The following is a 27,042-nucleotide window of genomic DNA, read 5'->3' on the forward strand; positions in this document are numbered from 1 at the left end:
TTCATCAGAATTATGCATTGAATTGCTTGATGGTGTTGATTTAAATTTGTTCCTAAGTAGGGTGCCTGGGTGGCTCAGTTGGTTAAACATCTGCCCTTTGGCTGAGGTCATGATCTCAGCATCCTGGGATCTAGTCCCAAGTCCCTGGTCAGACTCCCTGCTCAGTGGGGGCGTCTGCTTCTCCCTCTCTCTTTGCCCCTCACCCCATTCATGCTTGTTCACACTTTCTCTTACTAATAAATGGAATCTTAAAAAAAAAAAAACTTGTTGTAAAATGAAATGATTCAACATTAAAAGTTCCTTTCTCTTTTGAAAAGCACAGTAAAAAGTGAAAATACAGTTCATTAATTTTCATTAATAGAATCTATGTACTTCATAAATAGTTGAGGTGAGATGGAAGTTTCTCTAAAGTTATTTTTTATTATTAATTATTTTTATTAACATTTAATGTGTTATTTGTCCCAGGGATACATGTCTGTGAATCATCAGGCTTACACAATTCACAGCACTCACCATAGCACATACCCTTCCCAATGTCTCCATCCTCTCCATCCCCCCATCCCCCCAGCAACCCTCAGTTTGTTTTGTGAGATTAAGAGTCTCTTATGGTTTTTCTCCCTCCCGATCCCTTCTTGTTTCATTTTTTCCTTCCCTTAACTCCAAAGCCCCTACCCTGCCTCTCAAATTCCTCATATCGGGGAGATCATATGATAATTGTCTTTCTCTGATTGACTTATTTCACTCAGCATAATACCCTCTAGTTCTATCCATGTTGTTGCAAATGGAAAGATTCACTTCTTTTGATGGCTGCATAGTATTCCGTGCATACTCTTACTTTGATCTGTTTAATATTTACCATTTTCATCTTTTGTTATCTCCCTGTATTTCTTTTGAAAAACAGTGTTGTGAGATGCTGGACCTGAGTCACACAATGTAGTTTTCTGTATAGATAGGTAAATAATTTTGCAGTATCTGTTGTGTGGATTCAGAGAGTCTCTGGTCTATCTACCAATTCTTCCTAATTTATTATTTGATAAAAACCATAACTTTGATTTTGACCATCCTTCCTTCCACTTTGGTGGGCATTAAGTAGTGCATATTTCTGTATATACTGGAGCTTCAAAAATTGACTTCTTATTCAAATAAACAAAGACTCTGTTTCCTCTCCTACCACTTCCTGATTCCCTTCTCCGGCCTGTTAACATGGGTTCTGGAATGAGGCAAAAGTGTTAAATGTAGGGTTGTGGAACATTCCTGAGGTTTTAAAGAATATTGTACTTGATATTAATTATTGTCCTTTAATTAATGTACCTGTCCTCAGAGACCAATGAAAAATTACATATTAAAGTATGAAAAATTAATTGTAATTCATCTGGGGCCAAGGATATATTAAATGGTTAGTAGACAAATATAAAGCATGTGTAGAACTGAATGTAGAAGACATGAGGCACAGAGGAGCATTTTCCAAACTCTGAGTGCCAGAAACCTTGCCCACCCACAAAGCCATGAAGCTACCCATATGTTAAATGTTGAAGCAGTTTACTAGTTTATAGGAGTCAATTTACTATGTTAGAAAAAAATAAAATGAGAAATTCTTTTGGGGGAGGGATAGAAAGATATTCTTACATTTTTTTTAATGTATGCATGGAAAAAAAAACACAAGAAATGACATCCTAAGGGGGAAATATTGTAATGATAATTTACAAGTAGTGAATGAGTGAACAGTTCAAAAAGAGATCAAAGAATACCTACTTGATGCAGCTATAAGCAAATCTGCAGTACTCAACCTAGATGAGATGTTTTGCTACATTTCAATGGATACAAGACTGTCCATGCTGTAAGTTTGTTTTATTAAGGCAAAAACATTTACATTTCTCTTGAGCTATCATGATCGTTTTGTAATCCTCTCCTGTAGTTATATAAACCTGCCCTGTCTTTAAAATTAAAATTGATTGCTTTATTGTACCAACTGAATTTTTTTCTTGGAACTCATAAGTAACTGGTGTATTGTAGAAGTTCAAAATTAGTATGCAATGTAAAGTATATGCTTAAGTTTCATGGTATTGGTATTAGGAAATATACCTTCTGAAGTGATTCTTCTGTGTTAGCTCAGTGTAAGATCATTATTTTCTGTCCTTTTTAACAAACAAAACACAGATTCAGCACATTTTATCTCTTGAGCCTTCCCATTCCAATATAGTTTATTCTTGTCGAGAGTTTTAGTTCTACCACTTTTAAGCTCCCAAAGTTATTATTAACTTTAGGCTCTCTTTAGGATACTTTTTAAGGAAAATTGAAAAATGAGCACCGGCTCCCAGCTTTGACTTTGCGGAGAGGTTCCCCTGGCAGGTGCACTTCCTCCTAAGCCAAGTTCAGTGGTGCTTTGCAGGGCAGAGCTCCATTCCCAGCTGTATCCATCATTCCTTCTTCAGTTCATATGTTACTAGCATTTCCGTTCTTTAATTTCTGTGCATTTTAAATCTATAAAGAAGCTGTAATTACAATGTAGAGTGGTTTCATCTTTTCTGATCCTTGTGCTATTTTTTCCATAAACCCATTCTGCAACGCCCTTTATTTTACTGTGAGATTTATCAGAGCTGAAAATTTTTTAGGAAGACTTGTATTAAGCAAGAAATATCTGTTTGCCTCATTAAGTATCTAGGCTATCAGTAAGGTTGCCTCGATTGCATGCATTGCAAAACTGTGGGGCATTCCATTCACATCAGGTACATTGGGTATGGTGGCTCCTGGCATTTCATGGTATCTAAATAGTACAGAAAATTGCACAGGTGAAAGAGTTAAATAGTACTGTGAGGTCTGGAGCACCAAACAGCAGTGTTGTTCCTTAGTCCAGATGCTGTGGGGTATTTAATGACTTGGCACTATGGGCCCAGGAGAGAGTCTTAGTCTCAGCCACTCCCCTAATTTTAGATTCATAACAGGACTGCAGTTTCATAAATTGCCTGGGGCTTGAAGAATTAGCCTGCCTTTTTTTTCCTCCCAAACTCACAACCAGGAATTTTAGCTTCAGGAAGTTATTTTAAACTCACAAGACTAGGAGGAGCCTGTGGCACTAGTTTGTGAAATGTCATAAAGGACTACAGGACAGGAGAAAAGGCAGAGAAGGACATGTCTCTTCAGCTTTCGCTCTTGAGCTCATAATTTCACATTAGTATAGGGCCTGCCTTTTTTTCCCCCTCTACTTTTCCTCCACTTTTTCAAGGGAGAGGTAAGGAGATCACAGAAGGTGGTATGTGAGCCATCCTTCTAGAAGGCTCAGGCTACAAATGGAAACTAGTATCTTTTTAACAGCTAATAGGTGTTTAGCTTCTAGGTCTCAGCTAGGGGAACAACTGGTCATAAATTAAATTACCCTGAAGGAAAGTCTAATATTTATAGTTCATTCATAATTATTCCAGTCTGGCTGTGGGTCACCAGTTTCAGATTATATTTGCTCTAAGTATTGTTGCATGGTGAAAAATCTGAAATTTCATCTTTGTAAGTTTTCAGGGAATCGCTGTTAGGGGAGGGTGTGCTGAAGGTCACAGGGCACATTGTCTTCCACTATTCAGTGGATAATAAGGCCCGAGACCCTTTTTTTGGGGTTCTTTTTAGCCTCCAATTTTTTTTTTTTTTGCTTTTTTGTCTTTTTATTGGTTTCTTAATGGATAGAGCATTTTCTTTATTGTCACTTTAGATTTTAGGAGGAGGCTACTGTATGTGTATGTCTTTGGTTAACTATAATGAAAAGGTCTGAGAAACAGTGAATGAATATCTACTGAATTAATATACATACATGTCCTCACATGATTTTCTTTTAATAATGGATTTTAAGTGCCTTTCCCTGGAAAAGCAAAATACAGTGTGGTAGGTGAAAACTCATTCCCTTGTGTTACACAAAGAACATAGTAAGATTTTGTTTTGCATTTTCTAGAGGAAGGGAAAGGATTAGTATACTAGTTTTAAAATGCTTCTAGATAATAAATACAGGGAATTGAACAAATTATAATTCTTGAGCGTTTCTTAAATTTGTTATTGTGAAAGAATACAAAAGTTCGAGTATAGTTTGTTCTGTGTGTACATTTGCATCTTGCTTTGATACTATTGTGATTATATATTTTATGTCCCACAAAAGATGAACAGTACCATAAAACTTCAGTAATTTGAAGGAAGAAAGCTCACCCTGAGCTCCTTAAAATTTAAATGGAAAATAATGTTTAAAAAATAGTCATTGAAATAATTTTAAGAAAAATACTATTTAACACTGCTAAAAGTTACATATAAAATTCTGGATTTACTCTGAGAAATAGATGATTTATTAGAAATTCAATTATTTGAAAGGGGTTCTTCTAAAAATCTTTGAGTATAATAAGTACTTCCTTGAATTTTATTGATATTGGTAATTAACATATTTCTATGTAGCTTAGTTTCAAATAATAAATTGAACAAATGGTTGAAATCATATATTCATTATACATTTGGCTCTGACGCAAGTGGAAATAGGATATTAACATTTTGTATTTTTTAGCATTGTGTTCTCAATGACTGCTTACTGCTTTTATATTTGTAAAGGAGGATTCAGTTTTAATAAGGATTTATGGTTGAAATGCTTATCTAGAAATTAACACAAACTGAAAAAAATAATAACACAAACTGATAAAAATAATACAATTGTCTTTTGAACTTTTTTAATGTTAGCTTTCTCAAAGGACAGTGGAAAGAATGGTATTCTAATGTTACCTTTTGTATTATTTTGCAGGTTTATTTTCTTGATTATAAATCAGTACATTTTGATCAGAAAGTGGAAAACCTAATGCAGATTAGGGAATATGCAAAGGAAGTGAGAAAAAGAAATATTTTATTATGTGGTCTTCTTATATATTATCCACAGGTAAGTAAAATTTCGTGTTTTGTAGACTACAGTTTGAATATAGGAAGCCCGATTTGTTAAAAGCAAAAATACATTAATGGTAAGAAAAATTTTGGCTGGAAAATTGTGTGTGTTCTCTCATAGGTAGAACCTCTTTTGAGGGGACAAACAAAAATCAAACAAGTGTTCTGATGAAGAAAAAAAAAATGAAATTGGTGAATATCTTCTACAAGGTAGCCCACACGGGGTTGCCAGATTTATCAAATAAAAAAATACAGAATACTTGGCTAAATTTGAATTTCAGATAAATAATAAATCATTTTAATTATGTCCTAAATTTGGCATTTGAAATTAGAAATTCCAGTTGAACCAAACTTTTGTATTTAACTGAGTTCAGAACTCAGCCATTTGTATAATTTGAAATGGCTTGTTTCTTTTATGTTGTGCTAAAGATGTTGGTGATCAGGTTTTTAATTACTTGAAAGCAATGCTTGACATTCATATAACAAGAGGGCATACTATTTAACAAGAGAAAAATTCTTATTGTCACGCTATTAATAGCAGAAAGTTAAGCTGAAGACAAAATGAATTAGCATTATAGATTCTTAGTGTAAAGAAATGTTATTTAAATCAAACTATTTGGAGACTCTGTTAGAGAAGATGGATTTGCCCTTTGTGTGTAGATACCTTTTATTGAAATTGCAGAATGCTTTGTAGTGTTTTGGAGGTACCCCACAAGAATCAAGAAATTAAAATAGTCGATGGGGTTTTTATTGGTCTGGAATAAAAGTGGTTTGGTACTGACCAAGGAATGACAGGCATTTAAAGTTGTATTGTTGATGAGTAACAGTTATTATTTGTGAAATATTTAAGATACCCTTTTAGCCTGAAGGCAACAACATTTCTTTTGAAACAAATGGACTTTAATTAAATATGAGGAGCATCTTTTAGCCAGTTCCTTGGTATTCTTTGAGGTGGTTTTCTCTGCTTCCATAATATGTAAGTATGACCTCTGGTTAGTCATCAGGAATGAGGCAAAGCTGAATTTACTTAGGATCATGAAGTATAATATATTAGTTTTGTCAGGGCTATTGAAGTCAGGGCAGCCACGGCTTGAAGAGATACACATACTTGCCCAAGAACAATGCATAACTGGAAGAGTAAGGATAAGAACTTTGGTCTGTATCTTTGTTCAGGAATATTCCATCTTCAATAGATTGTCTTTGGTTGTATTCCAGATTACTGTGGCTGGAAAAATCCATTCTTTCTCTTGTGCCATGCAAAGGAGTCATGGATCCACACTACAAATGCTACACTAGGCAGATACAAAAATAGTTCATTGAGAAAAATCTTAGAAGCTAAGAAATGGAAAATCACGTACAGTCCCTGGGACTTGCTTTTTCCTGTCATTTAGGCTAAACTCAAAGGGTCTGTATGCACTGTAGTTGATATTCAGGTGGAAGAGTAAGATCCAAATGAAATACAGCATGCCGAGTGAGATCTGAATTTCAGATAAACAGTAATTTTTAGTACAAGTATTCTGAAATATTACAGGAAACATACTTTCACTAAAATTCTTTGTTATCCTGCCTGAAATTCAATATACCTGGGCATCTTGTGTTTTTATTTCCTAAGCCCAGTAACAGCTCTGGAGTTCATAGTGAAATCTGAAAAGATTTTTAACCGTCTTTTCATAAGACAGAGCATCAAGAGCTTCTTTGGATAGGCTTTCAGTTGATTGGTGACTCCTCCTTGGATGAGGGAATGCATTGGCTTCAGTGCCTGGGCTAGACATACCGTCTTGCTAGTTTCAAGAAGACCCGCATTGTTATGTGTGTGGTATCTCTGGTGATGTGGATGGTCTGGGTGGCTTGGTTGCTCCTTCATAGTATATGAATGTGTGTATATGATATATCCATATCATATACATATATACTTATACAATGATGTCTATGATATCTGTAGTTAAATAGAATTATGGGAGCTCTTTTTGTTTTAATACATGGTGCTGTTAAGTCTATAGTTGTGTTTCCATAGAGTTTTACACATATGTAGGACTTTCTGTGTTTGAATTCATACTTACTAGTTACATTTCAGTCTTTTATCTTTTGGGATTTATAATATAGCCCCTAATTAATTAGCTGTACTTTCTTCATAATGATATATTTTCAATTCGTATACACATTTAGGGGAGAAATTGATTTGGAAAAGGATAAGGATTGATTCCTTCTTGAATATCTGTAAATGTTCTGCAGTGTTACCCATGATCAATTATTGGTAATTCTTTGGTAATTCAATTACCAAAATATGCATCTAATTGTATAATGTTTCAACTCCATTTCTCCGTATATTCTTTATTGATATAAGAAATTTCAGCAGGTCCTTTGCTTAACTCGAGATATGCTCTGCATGTGTGCATTTTTTCTGGTCAGAGACATCATTTGTGAAAATACTGAAGATGCTCCTTCCTTAGCTCTATTAATGGAGTAAAGCACAAATTGTTTCCAAAATTGACTTTAAAATATTGTGCTAGCCTCAACTTCAAAAAGTTATTAATTTAAAATAGGTTCTTAATGGGTAGCTTAAACTTAGACTTAGGGATCAAGTGGCTGGCTTGACCATTTATGTATAGTATAAAGTTTCCTGACTTTATTATCTAGTGCTCAATTTCTCAAGTTGTAAATAAATAAGGAAAGACTTGAAATTTATGCTCTAGACGAGAAATGTAGCATAAAGTTTGCCCTTACAATTTGTTGGATGAATTTTAATCAAGTCCTATTTCCCTTTCTAAAATAACTCTACAAACATAACTATGAATAATTAAAACTGATTTTATAGCTTAATCCTCATTAAGGATCTTAGTCCTTAAGTATTATTTTAAGTTTATGTGTAAAATATTATTCTTTACCCTATTATTCTAAGTTTGTCTAAGTCAGCATTGAAATCTGTGATACAAAATGATGTATTTTGGGAACCTGTTCTAATTATTTGAAAATCTGTATCTGATGATAAAGCAGTAAAGTTATAGACACTTAGTATTTCTGGCATGGAGTATTCAAACCTGTAGTTCAGAGATTTTAGTTTTAATTTGGCCGAAGTTAAATATTTTTATCCTTTGTTTTTTAAGGCAAACGTTTACAAGGATGGATATATATATATATATACGCACACACATTTAAAAAATATTTCTTGTAATGAAGGTGATATTTATAAAGTGTTTTCCTGAGTTCTGTGAGCCATTCTAGCAAATTATCAAATGCAAGGAGGGGGGTTATGGGAAGCCCTGATCTATATATAGACTGTTGGTTAGGAGTACACATGGTCCTGACTTGGATTATCATGTGAACTGGAAGACACTCATGTGGGACTGAACCCTTAACCTGTATGGTCTGTGCTCACGGGTAGCTAGTGTCAGAACTGTTTAGTCTGGAAAAATAAAACTCCACACATTTGGTGCCCAAAGTGTTGAGAGTAGAAAACAGTTACCTATTTGGTCAGTATAAAACTTGATATATCTGTAATCTACTCACTACCACTAGAGATCTTGGAAATTGTGGACATTCTTTCAACTTAAGTCCTTAGTGAAAATGTTGTGAATCCGAGCCCCAAACAAATTAACAATGGGTGTATAGTATGAAAAATAAACTTCATTGTTACTGTACTACAACTTAAGCTATAGTGACCATTTCACAGAAGGAGCTTCTAGGTTAGAAGGATATTATTCCATTGGTAAGTGTCTTTTTTTTTTTTTTGTATAGATATTACACCATTGAATAATCGACCCAATTTTGCATTCAGCTTTATTTGTCTAGCTTGTTCACCAAGATATCATGAAACATCTTAGTAGATATTTTCCTGAGGTCCAGATTGAAGATTTATATACTTTTCTCTTGCTTGAGTAATCCTACTGTTATTCTCAGAGGAAGAAGTAAGTTTGTTTGAATGAACTTATATTAGGCCCAACTGATGATTGATTTTCAGAGGCCAGTGGCTTCTAAATACTGGTTCTTGGAAAAGCCCTTAGCTGGCAGTATTATAGTCCCCTGAGGAATTTAATAAACATAGATTCCTAGTCTATACCTTAGAGAATCTGTTTCAATAGATCAAGCTTATACTGGGAGCTCTATATATTTCATAAGCTCAACCTCTGTTGAAAGTTTAATGTAAACCAGATTTGGATGACTGACTTAGGTCAGTGGTTCTTAAGTATATTGACATATTGGAATCAACTATTGACCCTCTTTAATCTATAAAGGACTGTCACATCACTCTGGGATACCAGGTGGCAGTTATGGAATGTTCAGATGAAGTTGAGTAAGGGAATGAAGAATGACCATTTGAGAAAGTTTCTAAGCTAACTGTGAGATCATCTCTTCTTGCTCATTAAGGACAAACATTCTAAGCAATCACAGGCTATCTGGCTAATGGGGCAATTCTGTTGATGAAGGCTCTTAGTTTTAAACAAAATGTATCTGTGATTGTCTAAAAAGAAGATTTATTTTAGGGCATTTTGTAACTTATAGAATTTCTGAAGGGTCATGGAACCAAATTAGAAAATACCTAGCCAAGAATGGTGCAGATGGCAGAAACTCTCAACCCTTCTGGGACTGTGCTAGTAAAAGTGCCTCCCATTATGGACTCTGGGTACATAGGATGCTGGGGAACTACAGATAGAAACTCTGCCATAGCTGATCCAGGAAACACAAAGTCTCTGTCTTAGACCTAGTTTCCCATTTCTGGCATCAAGCCAACCTCACTGCCGCCTTTTAAGTCTCCTACATGTACATAGTAGAATCTGTGGAATGTTGATAAAACAGAATCTGAGGAAATGTAGTTTCTTTTCCTCTGTAGTGTCTATAGGATGAAAATGAAAGTTGGAATTCAGTTGGAGAAGGTGTTTGTTGAGCCACTTTGCAGAATATTAGCCCCATCAATCTAGGTTATAAAATCTTGTCCTAGGTTGAAATCAGAGCACCGTTAACACATTATATTTACTATCAAGGGCTTGTCATTTACCTGCATCCAGGATTTCTGTATTGTTTCTTACTGTCACAATTATGCATTTTTAAATAAAATTTTACACATGAACTTTTATGATAATTTATGAACTCTATAAGATATATAAAGTCCTTTAGCAGTTTTTCATTTAATCTGTGCATTATACATGATCAAGGATTTAGAGGTAGAATCACACAGGTACATGTTTAAAGAATTTTCCAAAACTGGGGCACCTGGGTGGCTCAGTGGGTTAAAGCCTCTGCCTTCGGTTGACGTCATGATCTCTGGGTCCTGGGATCGAGCCCTGCATCGGGCTCTCTGCTCAGTGGAGAGCCTGCTTCCTCCTCTCTCTCCTCTGCCTGCCTCTCTGCCTGCTTGTGATCTCTGTCTGTCAAATAAATAAAAAACAAAATTGTTATTAAAAAAAGAGTTTTCCAAAACTATTATAACTGATTATTTCTTGGTTTAAATTTTAGCATCACTCCATGAAATCGAAACAACTAGCTATGTGACCTTGAACAAGTGATAGAAGTTGTGTAATCCTCTGATTATTCATTTTAAAATGCATAAGTCAAATTCTTAAAGCCTCCACTGGATAAGAAGATGAAGACCTAGGAGATGGGCATTTTCTGTCACAGGCACCATCACTGTTTCTCACTCTGACAGGGAAATTCTGAAACTGAGCCTGAATTTTCTTTCCTTATATGACCACAAACTTTACCCATACTCTTATTTTGTTGAGAAATTATTTATTATAGTTCATATGTTTCATTATGGTTCAGAGAGGGAACTTTTTCTTTTTTGGTTTTTATTTTGACACTTCAAAGTAAAAGCCAATGAGGAGAATGTCTTAGTCTATTCTGTTGCTATAACAATGCCACTAATTTGGTGGCTTATAAACAAAGAAGTTTATTTCTTATGTTTCTGGAGGCTAGGATTCTGAGATCACAGTGTCCACATAGTCAAGTTCTGGTGAAGACCCTCTTCGTTATTGCAGACCACCATTTTCTCATTGTATTCCCACATATCAGGAAGAGGGTGAGGCCTCTCTGGGATCTCTCTTTATCACTGCACTAATCCTATTCATGAGAGATTCCACTTTCATGACTTAGTCCCCAACCAAAGGCTTCACTTTTTAATACTATCACATTGGGGTTTAGGAGTTCAAGAGAAGTTCTCAGGGACACACACATCCAATCTGTAACAGGGAAGGAATTACCATCCATGATAGCATGGCAGGGAGTGTGTTCCATTTTAGCCTATCCATTTTCCTGTCTCCTTTCTTCTCTGAGCTGTGATCACCCTGGGTTTGATGCAGCGAGAAATGGGACTTTGGAAGTAACATTTGGCTTATTGAGTATTTTTTGCAAGATGAGGCCATTAGAAAAGACTGATGTAATTGACAGAAATAGAAGATCCAGGTCCTGGAGAGGTCAGGAGGTAAAGTAGATGAGCTCAATGACCTTCTCATTGCTCTGGGACACTACTTTTTCTTCAACTACACCAATGGCTCTGGAAGGCATACAAACAAGAAAGAAAGTTACCAAAGCAGGTTTGTGATTCTGTTTTTTTAAAAAATAATTACTTGTAAAAGAGTAGAGAATTCTTCTAAAAGCTTCCAAAATAGGCTATGGAATGGTGAGATGAAATGATTTGGCAATAGATTAAATGAGATAAAGCTGTGTAAATTGATTTTCTGTCAGAAAGTATAAACCAGATCTCTCTACTTGATGAGTTAAATATTATTGTCCTTCTCTATTGTCTGGATTTTAAATGTTTTGCATGTACTGTAAAGGATGTCCAGAACACATTCTTGTTGATGTATCTCTTTGTAGTTAACCCCAGCTAAATTCATAATGAAACATTAAGAACTGCATGAACAGGTCCAACTGCTATAGGATACTTTTGTGCCAAAAGATCTGAATTTGTAGGATACAGGGATAGCACTCTTTCCCTTTTAAATACACCATATTTGCTGTGTATTCTCTGGGTGAGTCATCCTTTAAGTGTGCCTATTTAGAGAATTGGCTATGCTATCAAATAGCAGAACATCATTTTTTTTTCTTTTTAATGATAATCTTGGGGGAGGTTAGACTTAAAACTCTACTTTCTGCAATGAGCAATTACTTGTAGTTTAAATAGGAATTATTTACTAAACACAGTACTTATTGTAGCACTGAATCATGTGGCATGCACACCAAACATGGAATACTAAATCTGTTTATAGACACTCATAATACCCTGTTCAGAGCAATCAGGCTTTTTTGATGTGGGTATGTTTTTGAGACTAAATATTTTTCACTTTCAATATTGTTTTGGCTTCTAATGTTTAGACTTATTCATTCTTTGGGAAAATTTGAAAGTTATAAAATAAAATGTTTCTTTAAAATTGTGTGAGTTTGAAAAACAAAACTTTTTAGTTTGGGTAGCTTACGAGACTCATTCGAGTGGCAATAAGCTATTAGATAAATGTAGATGAAATAGAGCGTTAGATATGAACTTCTAGTACAGACCTCCCCTTAATTTTCTTGAAAAAGTGAAGCAACATTACAAATGAAAGTGGCCATGGAAAATTAATGCACGTACTCCTTTCAACAGTGTATTAGTTAGCTATTACTGCATAACAAATTACCCCCTGAACTTAGTGGCTTAAAATAACATCTATTATTTCATAGTCCCTTTGGTTTCACCTTCTCTGGGCCCTTCTCAAGACTGTAGTCACCCCAAGGATCCCCTGGGAATAAGCTGCTTCCTAATTCACTTACCTGCCTGTTGGAAGGACTTGGTTCCTCTGAGCTATTGCTCTGAGGACTCAGTTTTTCACAAGCTTGTGGTTGGGGACCTGTTGATAGGGTATCTCCCAGTGTTACACATACAAGAGAGAGGACTGAGACAGAAGTCACCTGTACATACTATGTACAGAAGTTTCCTGTAACATATTCACCAAGTGACATCCCATCACCTTTACTGTGTTCTATCCATGGGAAACAAATGACTAGGTTCCAGCCACACTCAGGGAAGGTGATAACACAAGGGCATAAATACCTAGAGGTGGTTATCATTAGGAGTCAAATTGGACATTGTCTCTCACAGTGATTCCAGAGTGTTAATATTAAGGTTAAGAATTTCTTGATTCCCCCATGTAAATTAAGGGGTTGATAACTTAAATTGGGCTAGAAATGTTTAAATGAAAAACATATATATATATGTGTGTGTGTGTGTATGTATGTATATATACACACACACATATATATAATATCTAATGTATGTACATATACTAATCATACACACTTTGGATATGTGAAGAGAGTAGTAACAGCTGGAGATGCTATAGGAAGGAGATGGAGAACCCCCAAAAATGCAAATGTATTTTAATGTTTATAATTTTTCGAAGAGCTTGATTTAGGTCAGATCCATATCAAATACATTAGGAAACATATGTTTATAGATAAGCTATCTTAGTTCAAGTTAGTGAACCTTGTATTACCAAATAATAGCTATAAAATGGTGGTATTGTCTTTGAAAAGTTGAGACCGGTTACATTACGAACTTATAACCCAGAAGTGTTGTGTCTTAGAGGCTTGGAAATGAGAGAGGTGAAAAGAGAGGTGCTGTAGAAAGCCTGAAAGACTAGAAATAAAAAGAATCCAATGAATCTGACATCCTATTGATAATATTCAGGGAAGACAGGTGTGTGGGCTTACAGAAAATACTGAGAAACTTCAGAGAGAGTCATGATTTTCTATAAAAAATTCCCCTAGTAAAACTGCTATCTTACTAATATCAATGCCAAGTTGAAAATAAGACTTAATTTTAGTCTTTGTCCAAGTTCTGATATTTTGACTAATGAAAAAAACAAACAAAAAATAGGCACAGCAAGCAGGCTGGAAGAGCAATCTAAGTAATTAGTCCTTGGAAAATTGAGGGTTTTCTAATGTATGTGGCATTATTTCAGCCCTTTGAAATAAAATGTGTTGTATATATGTTGTGAGTTTTATGTAGATTTTTCCTTAAATAACATTGGAGGGAGATATCTTTCTCTGTTTATTTTCATTTTATGGAAGACTAATTATCCAAACTTCAAAAGCAGCTGTACAAAGAACTAAATTGCAATGTTTAACTGAATCAAGTGGAGGACATCCTCTGCCCCCTGGAGGAGTTGAAAATAGCAAGTGGGGTGGGAAGTGAAACTACATAAGAGAAATGCAAAGTCAAAATAAGTATTTGAAGATTCGACATTCTCAGTCAATGGCAGTAACTCTGAATACTTGGAAATATTTGGGATGTATTGACTATTAGCTATTTCATATCATTGAGAATTAAAGGTAATATTTCTAAGAGACTATTAAAGGGCTGTTTTCCTGAATGAGAGTTGGTTATATATGAATTCCTTATTTTCTGCCCCAGTCCCTATTTTGGAATGAGGATAGTTTGTAAACTGAGAACACGTGTTTATTGTCTCTGAGAATTCTGTCAGCATTTGATTATGATCATAATGGAAATACAGAGGGACCTTCTCCACTGAGAATCAGGGAGATATGAGTAATTTTTGGCAACTAGATTTGTGTATAGAAAATGGTAGGTTTATTAGTTTTCCATCCATCTCATTACTCTCCTTTGACAACTGCTAAGGAAATATATTTTAATTAAGCTTTAACTTCCTCTTACTGAATGCATAATGGCAATTATATACCAATGCTCTTAGGACATGAGTTGACAACAAACATATCTACAGTCACTTTTTGAATCTGAATTTTAATGGACAGAAAAAACAGATGTTTTACTAAGATGCTATTCATGACTACTATTAGGCTTCTGTTATTATTGACATTTTGTATGTTCCTAATTACAGTATCTTGCTGAAACCCTCTGTTTGGAAGATACAGAGGGAAATACTCTGCAAAGAGTACCACAGATAATGTACCACTTTTCAACTAAAATTACATAATTTAGTCTTTTGCATATTTATTCCTTAAAAAATTATTCACCGTGTATATTTATGGCCTAAAAGGTATAAATCATAATACTTTTTTTAAAAAACTAGGCCCCTGTTATATGAACAAATTTTTTAAATGAGGTTGTTCAGGAGCACAAGAGATTTATTTTTACTATAGGACATGCTCAATTTTTGTTTACCAAAAGACCTTTTTCCATTAAAATTATTGAAAGAAAAAAGTTTTTTTTTTAAACATATATTTGCAAGGTGAAATTGGGGTGATGTGAAATGTATTAAAATAGGGACCATGAAACTAATCTATATACCTACCACCTACTGGTATGTTCTTAAAGTCAGTTTGCAGGTCTGAGCCAACTGTATGCTCCTTTTTTTTTTTTTTTTTTTTTAACAATGTGTTTGAGAGAGAGTGCCAGTGAGTGCACACAAGCAGGGGGAGCAGCTGGCAGAGGGAGAGAGAGAAACAGGCTCCCTGCTCAGCAGGGATCCCATGAGGGGCTGGATCCCAGGACCCTGGGATCATGACCTGAGCCAAAGGCAGATGCTTAACCGAGTGAGCCACTCAGGTGCCCCCTACTCTCTAATTACTCTAAAGATAATAAACAAAAAACATTTGGACTCTCTAGTGAAAATATATGTTTGTGAAAAGATATAAACTTTAAATAGCAACCTATATAAAATATTAATGTATGAATGTGTACATTTATGGTTTTCTGATGCATTTGCATTGTACTCTGTTCTAGTTCCTTTGTAGTAAGAAGTTGGGTCATTTCTTGCTTGTCTACTGGGCAAATGTCTTTGATTCTGACTTGATCTGTTCGGTTTTGAATTTTAAATAGAAATAATAGCACACACTTGTGTTTAAAATATGCCGTATTCTTCACCATCTTAATCCTCTTATCCCCTGATTAAGTTTCTGACTTAATATTTAAAATGTTTTGTTGCAATTAAAGGATTTAGGTTCTTCAGAGAGGGTGGTCTCTCTCTCTCTCTCTCCAATCTCTCTCTTTCTCTTAAAAAGTCAAGCATTGACATCAATGTACCAAGTTTTTTTTCTGACCTTTATGAGTAGAAATAGTCTAAAAATGTAGATGGGAGATTATGGGAAATCTAGTTACTGAATTATCAATTTTGGCCCATTGGAGAGAATGGGCATATTCCCTAAATCTAATTTGTTTTATTTGGATGTTACATAAAATTTTCCTAAAATACGCTGATCAAAGCCCAACAGTTGGAACATGCAATGACAAATATTTTTGAACCTTGATAGCAACTTTAATAATGAACACATTACATTTTTAACCTAAAAGTAACCAGTTTGAACAACTGTATAAACACAGTTGGGGAGGGTCTTAATGATTGTCAACAATGATCTGGCCAATAAAATTTCAAAAAACCTCTATGTATATTATGTATATTTTCTAAATTAGTGCCTTCCATTTTATGGTTTGTTTATTCATAAACTATAAGGTTACCAGGCTTTGCCAACATCACAAGAAAGTGGATTTTCTTCACCAATGAAGTAAATCACAAGTGAATGCTTCCAACCATTCCTCAGATTTTTGCAGATTGTTTTAAGACCTTGGAAAGAAAGACAAGTTTTGTTTTTGTTTTTAAGTATGTACAAGTCCCTTTGTAAGGGGCTTTGAAGAGGTCAAATGATGGCTGAGATGCTTACCTTCAGGCAGAAGTTTCAATGAAGGAGCTCTGTCAGGTTAACTGGGTGTTAAAAATGCATCACTTTTCCCTTTTTAGAGCTCAGTTATTATCTCATATGTGTGTTTCCAACAGGTTAGCTCAGCAATAGCAGAGGCAACCCTTGTGGTAAATTCATGAAAATCAGTAATAGGGAAATAGTTGTTTTGCCTTCTTCCAGCAGCGCTTGTTCTAGGGTTCTACCTTTCTAGAACCCTGTATATTGCCCTTGAGATTACAGATCTTTTCAGCTAGTGGATCTTAGGGACTTGACTTAATAAGAAAGCATGTGTACTAAGACAAAATAGCAGAGCTGTGATCTTGTCTCAGCCTTTGAGAATAGTGAATTTCATGACTAAAATGTACGATAAAGGAAAATAATCAGCAGAAATTCCCAAAGCTTACCCAGATACAGTTTTTTAAAAGAAGTCTTTGAAAAGTTTAAGAAACTAAATTTGAAAAAAAAAAAAAAAGAAAGAAACTAAATTTGCTTCTCCAGTAGTTATCCTTACTTTTAGCAAGGCTTATGAATGAAAGGGGATTTTTCTTTCTATGGCATTTCATTTAAATTGTCTCAACTATCCAAAGTTTGACTTAGATATGGTGGCTTAATTACTGCTAATTTAAGGCCTTCTCACTCAGAGTTTTCATTGGTTGGTGTTATTTGGATATTAATTTGATTGAGGTTCACTTTTGACTTAATTCAAATGTCATATTTTTCAGATGCTTAAGATGTTTTAGATGGGAAACAAAGATTTTTAGTCAAAATGCTAATTTAGTAAAATTATTTGGAAAAGTAAAGACTTAGGAAATTATAAAATTTTAACTTAGGTAAACAGATAATTACTAATGAGCTGTAAAATAAATGTAAACTTGCCATATAGTTTGTAATATAACAAAGAAGTGTGCATTTTAATTTCATGTTTAAATGCTCTACCAGTTAGCTTGAAATTTTGAAATGTGATTTTTTAATATTTGAAACATTGGCTATTAAATGTATGTGAAGCTACTAGCTTTGTTAATGTATAGATCTCAATATTATGCTTTTTGAACAAAATTTTATTATTTCAAAACTTAAAAAATGCAACTTCTGTCAGTTACAGGGAAATTCACTGGTGGAAGATCACAGCAGAATGGAATTTTAAACCTGTTAAATTAATTGATAAACTACTTGGTTTATCATTTTCGAATTTTTAATTGCAAATTTCAGAGATAAGATATTTAGAAATAAAATACAAACTATTTTTGTTATATTAACAATATAACTGGGGATCTAAGACTTAGAGCTTTTGGCCTTATTAGACCCACATGCTCAAGGGGTGATTAACCTCTTTTTCTTTGTTTCCTGTCTCTCCTCTATCCCTGCCTATAGCCAATTACTGCATTCTTTATTCTCATGTAATTTTTTTTAATGAAGTTTTTAATTTTGATTCTAGTATAGTTACCATACAGTATTATATTAGTTGCAGGGGTACGATCAGTGATTCAACAGCTGTATACATTACTCAGTGCTCATCATAGTAAGTGTACTCTTTAATCCCCATCACCTTTTTCAGTTATCCCCCAACCCCTCCACTCTGGTAACAACCATCAGTTTGTTCTCTGTAGTTAAGAGTCTGTTTCTTGGCTTTTCTTTTTTCCTTTGCTCATTTGTTTTGTTTCTTAAATTCTACATATTACTGAAGTCTTACGGTATTTGTTTTTCTCTGACTGACTTAACTTTGTTTAGCATTATACTCTAGCTCATTTACAGTCTGGTAACTGGTGAGATTTCGTTGTTTTTTATGGCTGAGTACTATTCCATTTTGTGTGTTTATCAATCTTCTTTATCCATTCATCAATCGATAGACACTTGGGCGGGCTACTTCCCTAATTTGCCTATTGTCAATAATGCTGCAATAAACATAAGGGTGCCTGTATACCTCTGAATTAGTATTTTTGTATTTTTTTGGTAAATAGTGTGATAACTGGATCATAGGGTAACTTCTTGTTTTTTTAACTTTTTGAGGACTCTCCATACTGTTTGTTACAGTGGTTACACCAGATTGCATTTCTGCTAACAGTACAAGCGGTTCCTTTTTCTCCATATCCTTGCCAGCACTTGCTGTTCCTTGTATTGTTGATTTTGGGCATTCTAACAAGTATCTCCTGTAATTTTTAAAATATCAGACATAGCGATCAGCTGTTACAAGTTTATATTTCTTTAGTAAACTCCATGGAAAAGATGGTCTTTATTCCAGTATTATTGCCAAAAGTCTTGGGTTTTGCTTTCATTAAGCTTGTTTATAAAACATGTCTTTATTTTCTGATCCAATTACTGTGGCCCAAGTGGATATCCATTCTTTTAACAGGCTTAGTTAATATGTCTGCCTCTGAAGCCAGGTCAGCTCCCAAACGACATGGTTGATTACAAGGACTGGGTTCATGCTCAAAAGAAACTTGTGGAGCCATTTCACACAGCATGAGGAATAGATGCTGGACAGACCCAAATTCTGTATCTGTTAATGCTATAGACAGAGTGTTTTTGTCTCCCCCAAGTTCACACTTTGAAATAGTAACCCCTAATGTGATGGTATTAGGCAGTGACGTCTTTGGGAGATAATTAGGTAATCAGGGTAGAGCTGTCATGAATGGAATTAGTGTCCTTATTCTCTGCCACATGAGGATACAAGAAGACAACAATATGCAACACTGGAAATGGTGCTCACCAGATACTGATCTGCCTGCACCCTGAGCTTGGACTTGTCAGCCTCCAAGACTGTGAGAAATAGTTGTTTAAGCCATCCAGCCTGTGGTAATTTATTATAACAGCCTGAAGTAAGATGTTTCATTGTTTGGGGGTATTTTTCTATCTTAGTAAATATGTAAGATAAAGACACTAAAATATTTGTGTCCACATGATGTAAATTTGGGTGCTTGTTTCCTCAACTGTGGACTTACAGAGTATCATACAAGATTTTTAGAAGAACTTAAAGTACAGCTAGGCAGGCTCTTCTTCAGATGTTGCCAACCAGTTATTTTTAGCCCCTTGTGAAACATACTTTAAATTATATATTGCTAAAAATCATTTCAAAGTTTAGAAAATATTGACTTGAATTAATAAAAACCATTAACCACTATAATAGTAATACCCATTTGTCTTATGTTCATTCTGGCATGTTCCTGGTGGAGGAGGGAGAGGATAGGTGACACTCTGAACATGATTCCTTATTTTTGTTGCAGTGGAAGGAAATGGATTGAAAACTGCTTTTCTATGTATCTATCATTCTTGCCATAAGTGCCTTTTTTTTTTACAGAAAAACAATAGTTTCTGTATATTTATGCTATTTATCATAATACTTTGGTTGCCTTTATTATATTTATTTCTTTCCAGATGGGATTAGTAGTGAATATCCAATCACCTTGTCCTTCCACAACTCAAGTACTCATCAACCATCCTACTTCTGCACAGCAATTTAACATAATCTGGTGCATAGTGTTTTTTACTTACATATATTATCCATCTCCCTTACCTAAAATGGGAACCCCAAGAAGGGTATGTGTGTGTTTATGTGCATATGTGTGTTTTGTTCTGGCCTACCAATTTATTTCTAGCATCTGTAATAGTGCTGGAAATAAGTACCTTGATACCAATGCTGATTTACTAACATGTAATGTGTTAAAATGTACATATACTTTGAAGTATTATCAGAATATCATAAAATTGAGAAATAGCCTTGTTTACTGTACTTTTCTTATTAGTGTCCATGCTATACCTGTTGTATTCCTGAAAGTGTAAAACATTCACAGGAAAGTGGTTAAACCATATATAAATGTTATCAGTTGAATTTGTAGAGAGGTAAAAGTGAATACATTCCAACGTGAAGGTCAATGTCATTCATAAGTAAGTGCCAGTTTGTTTATTCTAGGGATACAGATATAGTTTATTTTTAAGTCCAATACAATAATTTACCATTTATTCAAACTAAAAAAGAAAAATATCTGAAGTTGGAGCAAAAATGTGATAAAATTCATCACCCAGTCATGATGAACTTTTAACTAACTGGAGGTATAGTTTCTTAACCTGATGAAGTGATTTACTGAAAATTTAAAGCAAACATCAAACTGAGTATGTATTAGGAATGTTGCATCTAAAATAAAGAGCAAGAAAAGCATAGCTATAATCATTATTCTGGTTGACTTCATCTGGATGTCCTACTGGAGCAGTAAGGCAAAAGAGAGAATAAAAGGTTAGAGGATTGGAAAGTAACAACAACAACAAAAAAACCTACCTGTATTTGTAAATAATATGTTTATCTCATTAGGAGCCTCAAGAATTTGTAAATTTTCATATTTAAGAACTCAGGAATATATGTTATATGATCAACATACTAGTAAACTTATACTTCAGCATGAAAGCAGCAAACTGTTACAAACTTTAATGCTACCTTTTATTAAATAGACTTACACTAAGTAGGTATGTTCCCTTGATCTCTTCTTTCTTATAGAATCTGTAATGATTATTTCATTGACCTTGAATTAATGTGTTTTTAAATGTATTTATATTTCTGTTCAAATTATCTTCATTCTTAGCTCAAAAGTAATGACGGAAAGATATTTAGAAAAACATAAGAGCACTAATTAAAAGTGGAGAATGAAACTCTTTTTGACTGAGAAGAATTCAGTACTAACCTTTCCCTGATGAACTATTAAGCAACAACAACTTTTGATATCTACGTACTGGATGTTTCTGTTTCAGGTTTCTGCATGCTTTCTTACCACATTACCGTGTGAATGTTCATTGTCAGGTAGCTGCTTTGTCGCTTAAGGGAATTGGTGATATGCCAATTTATTAATCTTTCACAATATTAGGAATTTAAACATACATGCTACTTATATTTTGTAAAAACCCTTATACTGTTTTTTTAACAATTTTTCTGCAAGAAAACTTTTAAATGAATTATAAAACATCCCAAGATGCCATAAGGTAGTGCACCTGGATAAATTATGTGTTGTCTTCAAATCAAGTTAGTCAGTAACTTAAATTTTTAATTGAAACTCTGTACCTTGAATCATTCTAGAACTTTTGAATTTGTAGGAATGTGAATGCCATACAGAAAATATTTAAGGTAGATCATATAGTATTTCTTTAGATCATATAGTATTTCTATAGAACTATGTGATCTATTTATATAGATCATATTGTATTTCTTTCTAGATGCTCATTATAATATAGCTAATCTTGTGATTAAATATGACTCTTGATTTAAAAAATTTTTTAAATACTATGTAGATGTGACATTTGTAGATGAACATTACCAATTTCTAGTATGAGGCAGTGCTTTTCAACATCCATGATTTTTAACAATTTTTTGTCACACTGAGGCATGAATTTAAATCACTGCAAATCACTGTAATGATGAGGAATGTGTTCTTAGTATTTAAGCATAACCCATGCAGCTTTTTGGCACAAGAACTCATGTGAAGTGATAGAAATCCATTTATTTGTAGAAAAATATTTACGTCCATCAAAGTAAATCCAATTCTTTTGGATGTTTACAAATCTTAAGGTGATAGTTTTGGACTAAATTAGAGTAGTATGTCTGATTGACTTGGGTCCATGAAAGAATCTGGAAACGTGGAACACTATTAATGGATCTGTCATAATGAAGTCTTTAATCAGTGTAAAAATACTTCAAGTGAGAAAAATCATTACTGAAGTTTAAAAAAATTTATGCTTTGAGCATATACTTAGAAAACATAGGAATTCTCTATGGAAGTATGATTCAGAAGAATTTATTTTTATGGTAATATAAAAATGATTTTAGTTTTTGTTTACAGAATTAATTTTTTTTCTTTTCTGGGCTCATTTTCCAAAGTTGGAACTTTGTAGAATCTGATTAAATGGCCTACTTGAGTTAACAGAATTGTTGGAAGATTTATGGCCATCAAATATTTTAGTTCTTTGATTAGTTCTAATCTATTTTATTGGGAAATTTTGTCTTGTGATGCTAATCTGGATTTTAAAAATTAATTAGTATTTTGGACATAATTTTTACACATAGCAAAGTCACTGCTGTCAAAGACAAGCACAGCCAGACATTAGGTAAAGCCATGAAAATAGATTTTTTCAGTAACTCCTGACAGTAGGAGAAATAGCTGAGCTCTGTTCTGATTTGCACAGAGGTGACTGGAACATTTAAAGGCACGTGAAAGAGTAGGGAGGAGCAGAGAGTGGGGTTCAAATAAAAAGTTACAAAGGATGTCAACATAAATGTGATTAGGCCAGATGTGTCTGCTTCTGGTGATCGTTGGGCTACTGTCCTCCCCCAGAGGCTGGGAGACCAATGATCTACCCCTCCTGATGATTACATGGAAGAAAGGACTTGAGAATTACACTCATGACTTGTAGGAGATACATCCGCATCTCAAAGGGACAGAGAAAGGATTCATGATTTTAAGCCCTTTTTAGTAAATGCTGCAAAGAGAGATCATGGGGCTTATCCTCTGGTATTGGTTAGAACAAGCAGTTAAATTCTACTGGTGGTGGTGTTTTCTTGGGCAGGCATTTTAATAGGGGCTAGGAGTCATCCTAGGAATGTGGTCTTAATGCTGCCAGAAGCCATTCTAAAGTCTTAGCATCTCTTTGTACAGTGATGTGGGCAGGGTATTAGGTACAGTTCTCATTACTTAATAATATATAAAATTCAAATGAAAAAGGATATTTCTAATTTTCCAATAGAAATTAGAGTATTATTAATTTGACTTCTAAAGGAATGAAGGAGCTATATTTTTCTGAATTGAAAATTTTTTTTTTCATGAGACAATGTTAAGGATTACAAACATATTCCCCTGCCCCGTTTTTTTTTTCCCTTTGAGGAAAGTGAATTCACGTGATTCTAAACTTAAACCATATACAATTTTACCATGCCCACAGTGGAAAGCCTGCTACCACCATGCCCCCATTGCCTAGTCCCCAACTCCCTTTCCTGACAGTACCATCTGTCCTTCCCAGGTGTGTGATTGGGTTTCATAACTAAGCATTCTGTGCCCTCAAGCTTTCTTCCGATTCACAATGGTATATTCATGATGTGGGCTTGTCACATTTAGCATGTTTTCCTTACTCTGTTCCACCTGGGTTTGGGTAGGTTTTTGCCTTTTTAAAAAGGATTTTCCTAGCTATGTTGTCAGACCAATAGACCGTCTTCTGTATTTCACTGAAACATGATTGTCAATATTTGAGTCATCAGCAGGGTTGGCATATTTTGTGTATTAAAATAGTGTACACCATTAGAGTATGAGAGACATTATTATGGAAACAGCAGCAAAACTCTCAGAGTAATTTAGTGTTTGCTGTTTTTGCTGTTCAGGGAGAATGTAAAGAGTGATGGCTACTTTTGTGTGACCAGTTTGATATAAAGGAAACAGACTTCACCTCATCAGTGAAGGGGACTCTTGTTGACAGTGAGTTTTAGAATTCTGGAGTCTCAAACCTGAGTGTCTGCAGAGATACTCTACATCTTTGAGACTTTGAAGTTTGATCAGCCACATTATTTAGAAGACAGAACTGCATTTGTCTTGAATGAACTTTGTCACAGTATTTGTAGTATTACTTCTACAAGTAGTATTACTTATAGTAATACTGTAGGATTACTTCTCTTAAAATAACCCCACTAACTCTGATTATTTATCTTATTTTCTTCTTTTGCCCATGTGTAGCTGAGTGACACTGCTAAATGAAGGGCATTTGTTAAAATTAGCCTTTCGTAGAGGATGAGAAGAAGACTTACAGTTTTGAGCATGGTGTGCTCTAGGTACTTTTGTATACACTCTCACTGTAACTTCAGAACAATCCTGTGAGATGGGTGTTGATACCTCCAGTATATACTGTTGAGGAATGCCAGATCTAGCACCTTAACTCATTATGCCATAAGCTAATGAATGGTTGAATTGGGTTTGGACCTCAAATGCACCACCATGTGCCTTGTTCAGCGATGCTTCAGTAGAAGAGTTTCTTTTAAAAATTCCCCTCAAAGGAAAGCCATGTTACATTATTAACATTTAGTGGACTTCTGAATTATCCTAAAAACCAAACTTAAGTTCTCTAGATTATTTTGAGATCCGATCTCTTCTTCTTGGCTACGGAGGGCATGTGGAGTATGGAGGTTGGCAGGGTCTTTCCTAGATGATATAGTGTGGAACTGGGAAGAACAAAAATGATCCTGGCATTGGTATTCTTATAAACCCAGAACCAGTCTTTGTCATCAGTCTTTACAGAGGAGTGAAGAGCAGGAATTGGAGCTGAAGCAAATGGTCTATTCCCATGGAGTGGCAAGAGTGGATGTACAGGGTGGGAGGGGCCTTGAAGAAGAGAGCCCAAAGGCAGCCCCTAGGAAAATGGCCTATCATGGAGAGGAGGCTTTTACACAAGAAAACCTGCAGCCTGGCCCCAGGGAAGAGGAGAAAGACGCTAAAGTTGCTTGACCATCTCCGGTATCTCTGAACTTTCTCAGTGTCTAACTCTTGGCCAAGATGAAGTTGAGGACTTGGCAGGACTAGTTTTGCAGCATCTTGGAGGTTTGAGGCTGAGGCCCTTCTCTGCTCTTCTAGGAAATACCTGTCTCTGCATTTGGATCTGACATTGACAGTGGCATCATCAAGACCCAGATAGATTGTTTCCTAGTCTGTGCTGCTTTGATCAGTGCAGGTGAGGCCATATTAGGAAGAAAAAAAAGTTTCAATTTTTCAAAGAACTGGAGTAAAATTTTAAGTCAGTTTTAAAAAGTAACCCTGTTAAAAAGGCAAAACTTCTATGAAATACTTAGTTCCAGAAAGAATAGTTCTTAGGTAGTTGATTTGTTTCACTGCCAGAATTGGCTTGGTGGGATACATTCCAGAGAGTCCTAGGGAGCCATAACACTGCTTTTTAATAATGCTCACCTTAATTATCTGCTTATCTTAATTATCTTTGCTTCCAGGGATCATTGTGTAGCTTACTTTGTTTTGGGTTGGGCTCCTAATTGTATATTACAAAGAACATTGTAAACAGTGTTTTTCATGCCTTTTTTTTTTTTTTTTTTTTTAATTTGCCTCCATGATTCTTTGTGAGGTGTGGTAATAATTGGTGTTGGTGCAGGAACCTATCAGAATGACCTGGGGAATTTTTCAAACTGCAGAAATCTCTACTCTTGAGGTAATATGCCTCTGTATTCTTTTTTTTTTTTTTTTTTTTTTTTTTTTGTGATTGGAATGTCTTTTACCATTTTTATTTTTATTATTATGTTAGTCACCATACAGCTACAACATTAGTTTTTAATGTAGTGTTCCTTGATTCATTGTTTGCATATAATACCCATTGCAGTGTATTCTTTACTTAAGAGTGCTCCCCACTGCGACCCCCCCACCAAAAAAAAAGCTCACCGAAAGGAAAACAAAATGTGTAAACTCACAGAAGATAATTGTGAAAGTTTGTGCAAGTTTCAGAGTGTTAAGGTAGATCAAGATACTGTTCAATGTGATCATGATTATCTTCAGTACTCTTTATCTTCACTCTGAAGAGAAAGTATAAGTATACCTTATATTCCTGGAACTTGAATTAAACAAACAAACAAACAAACAAAAAACCTTGTGAAAACTGTAGTAGCATAAAACATGATATAAGAAGTGAATTCAAAATTAGTTTTCTTTGTCACCTAGATTCTTTGGGGGAGAGAAATATTTTCCATAGATCTCTCTCTTTTCTGATACATGTAGTAGGTTTGTGATGACAGAGATTATAGCTCCATGATTTACTACTTTGTTTAGAAGCCTTGTAATCATATTTAGGAAAAGATTAAGAGGCAAAGGAATGTGGATAGACATGGTACAGGAACTTGAAACTGGAAAATAAGTACTAACCAAAATACGTGTGGAATTATAACATCTCCTTGCGGGGAGAAGTAGAAAATGTCTGTCCGGAAAGACCCTCCTTTGCGGGCTCATTGGAGGGCTTCTTTGTGAACAGAGTAGGCTCCATAGTTTAGAAGGAGCCAGAGGTAATAGCCCTGTCTTATGCACTTGTAGAAGGCTTTCATAGTATATCTCAGGACAGTGGTGGTATATCTGGGACATAAAGGCCTATCTATATTCATAGTCCTCTCTGCTTACAGGCCTGCTCTGCTTACAGCTTAAAAGGCCTACATTAGTTTTCCTCCAGGGCTGACAGAAGAATCCTCACGTGATTTTTTTTCTTGTTGTTCTTTTTTTTTTTTTTAATTGAAATTTTAGGTAGTTAACATACAGTACAATATTGGTTTCTGGAGTAGAATTATGTGATTCATTGTTTACACATAGTACCCAGTGCTCATCAACACAAGTACCCTCCTTAATATCCATCATCCATATAGCCCATTCCCCATCCACTTCCCTCCATCAACCCTTTATTCTCTATCATTAAGAGTCTCCTATGGTTTGTTTCCTTCTCGCCAAATAGAGTTGTATATTGAAGTAAATTTACATTGGATGTAAACAGCTTTTTTCTCTATTGTACTATATAGAATATTCCATA

At 34.8% G+C, this 27,042-nt stretch overlaps 1 protein-coding gene across 2 annotated transcripts in view; it reads left to right on the forward strand.

Moving 5' to 3' along the window:
* The window catches only part of CRPPA (CDP-L-ribitol pyrophosphorylase A), a 289,217-nt gene that overhangs the window by 170,953 nt on the left and 91,222 nt on the right, over positions 1–27,042 (forward strand). For both annotated transcript variants that reach the window (XM_032873929.1, XM_032873920.1), the window contains one exon: positions 4,760–4,891. In XM_032873929.1, the coding sequence (XP_032729820.1) occupies positions 4,760–4,891 (132 nt within the window). The remainder of the gene's footprint in view (positions 1–4,759; positions 4,892–27,042) is intronic.

The sequence above is a fragment of the Lontra canadensis genome, unplaced genomic scaffold (assembly GCF_010015895.1).
Source record: "Lontra canadensis isolate GAN:19392208 unplaced genomic scaffold, GSC_riverotter_1.0 scaffold2, whole genome shotgun sequence".
Taxonomy (NCBI): domain Eukaryota; kingdom Metazoa; phylum Chordata; class Mammalia; order Carnivora; family Mustelidae; genus Lontra; species Lontra canadensis.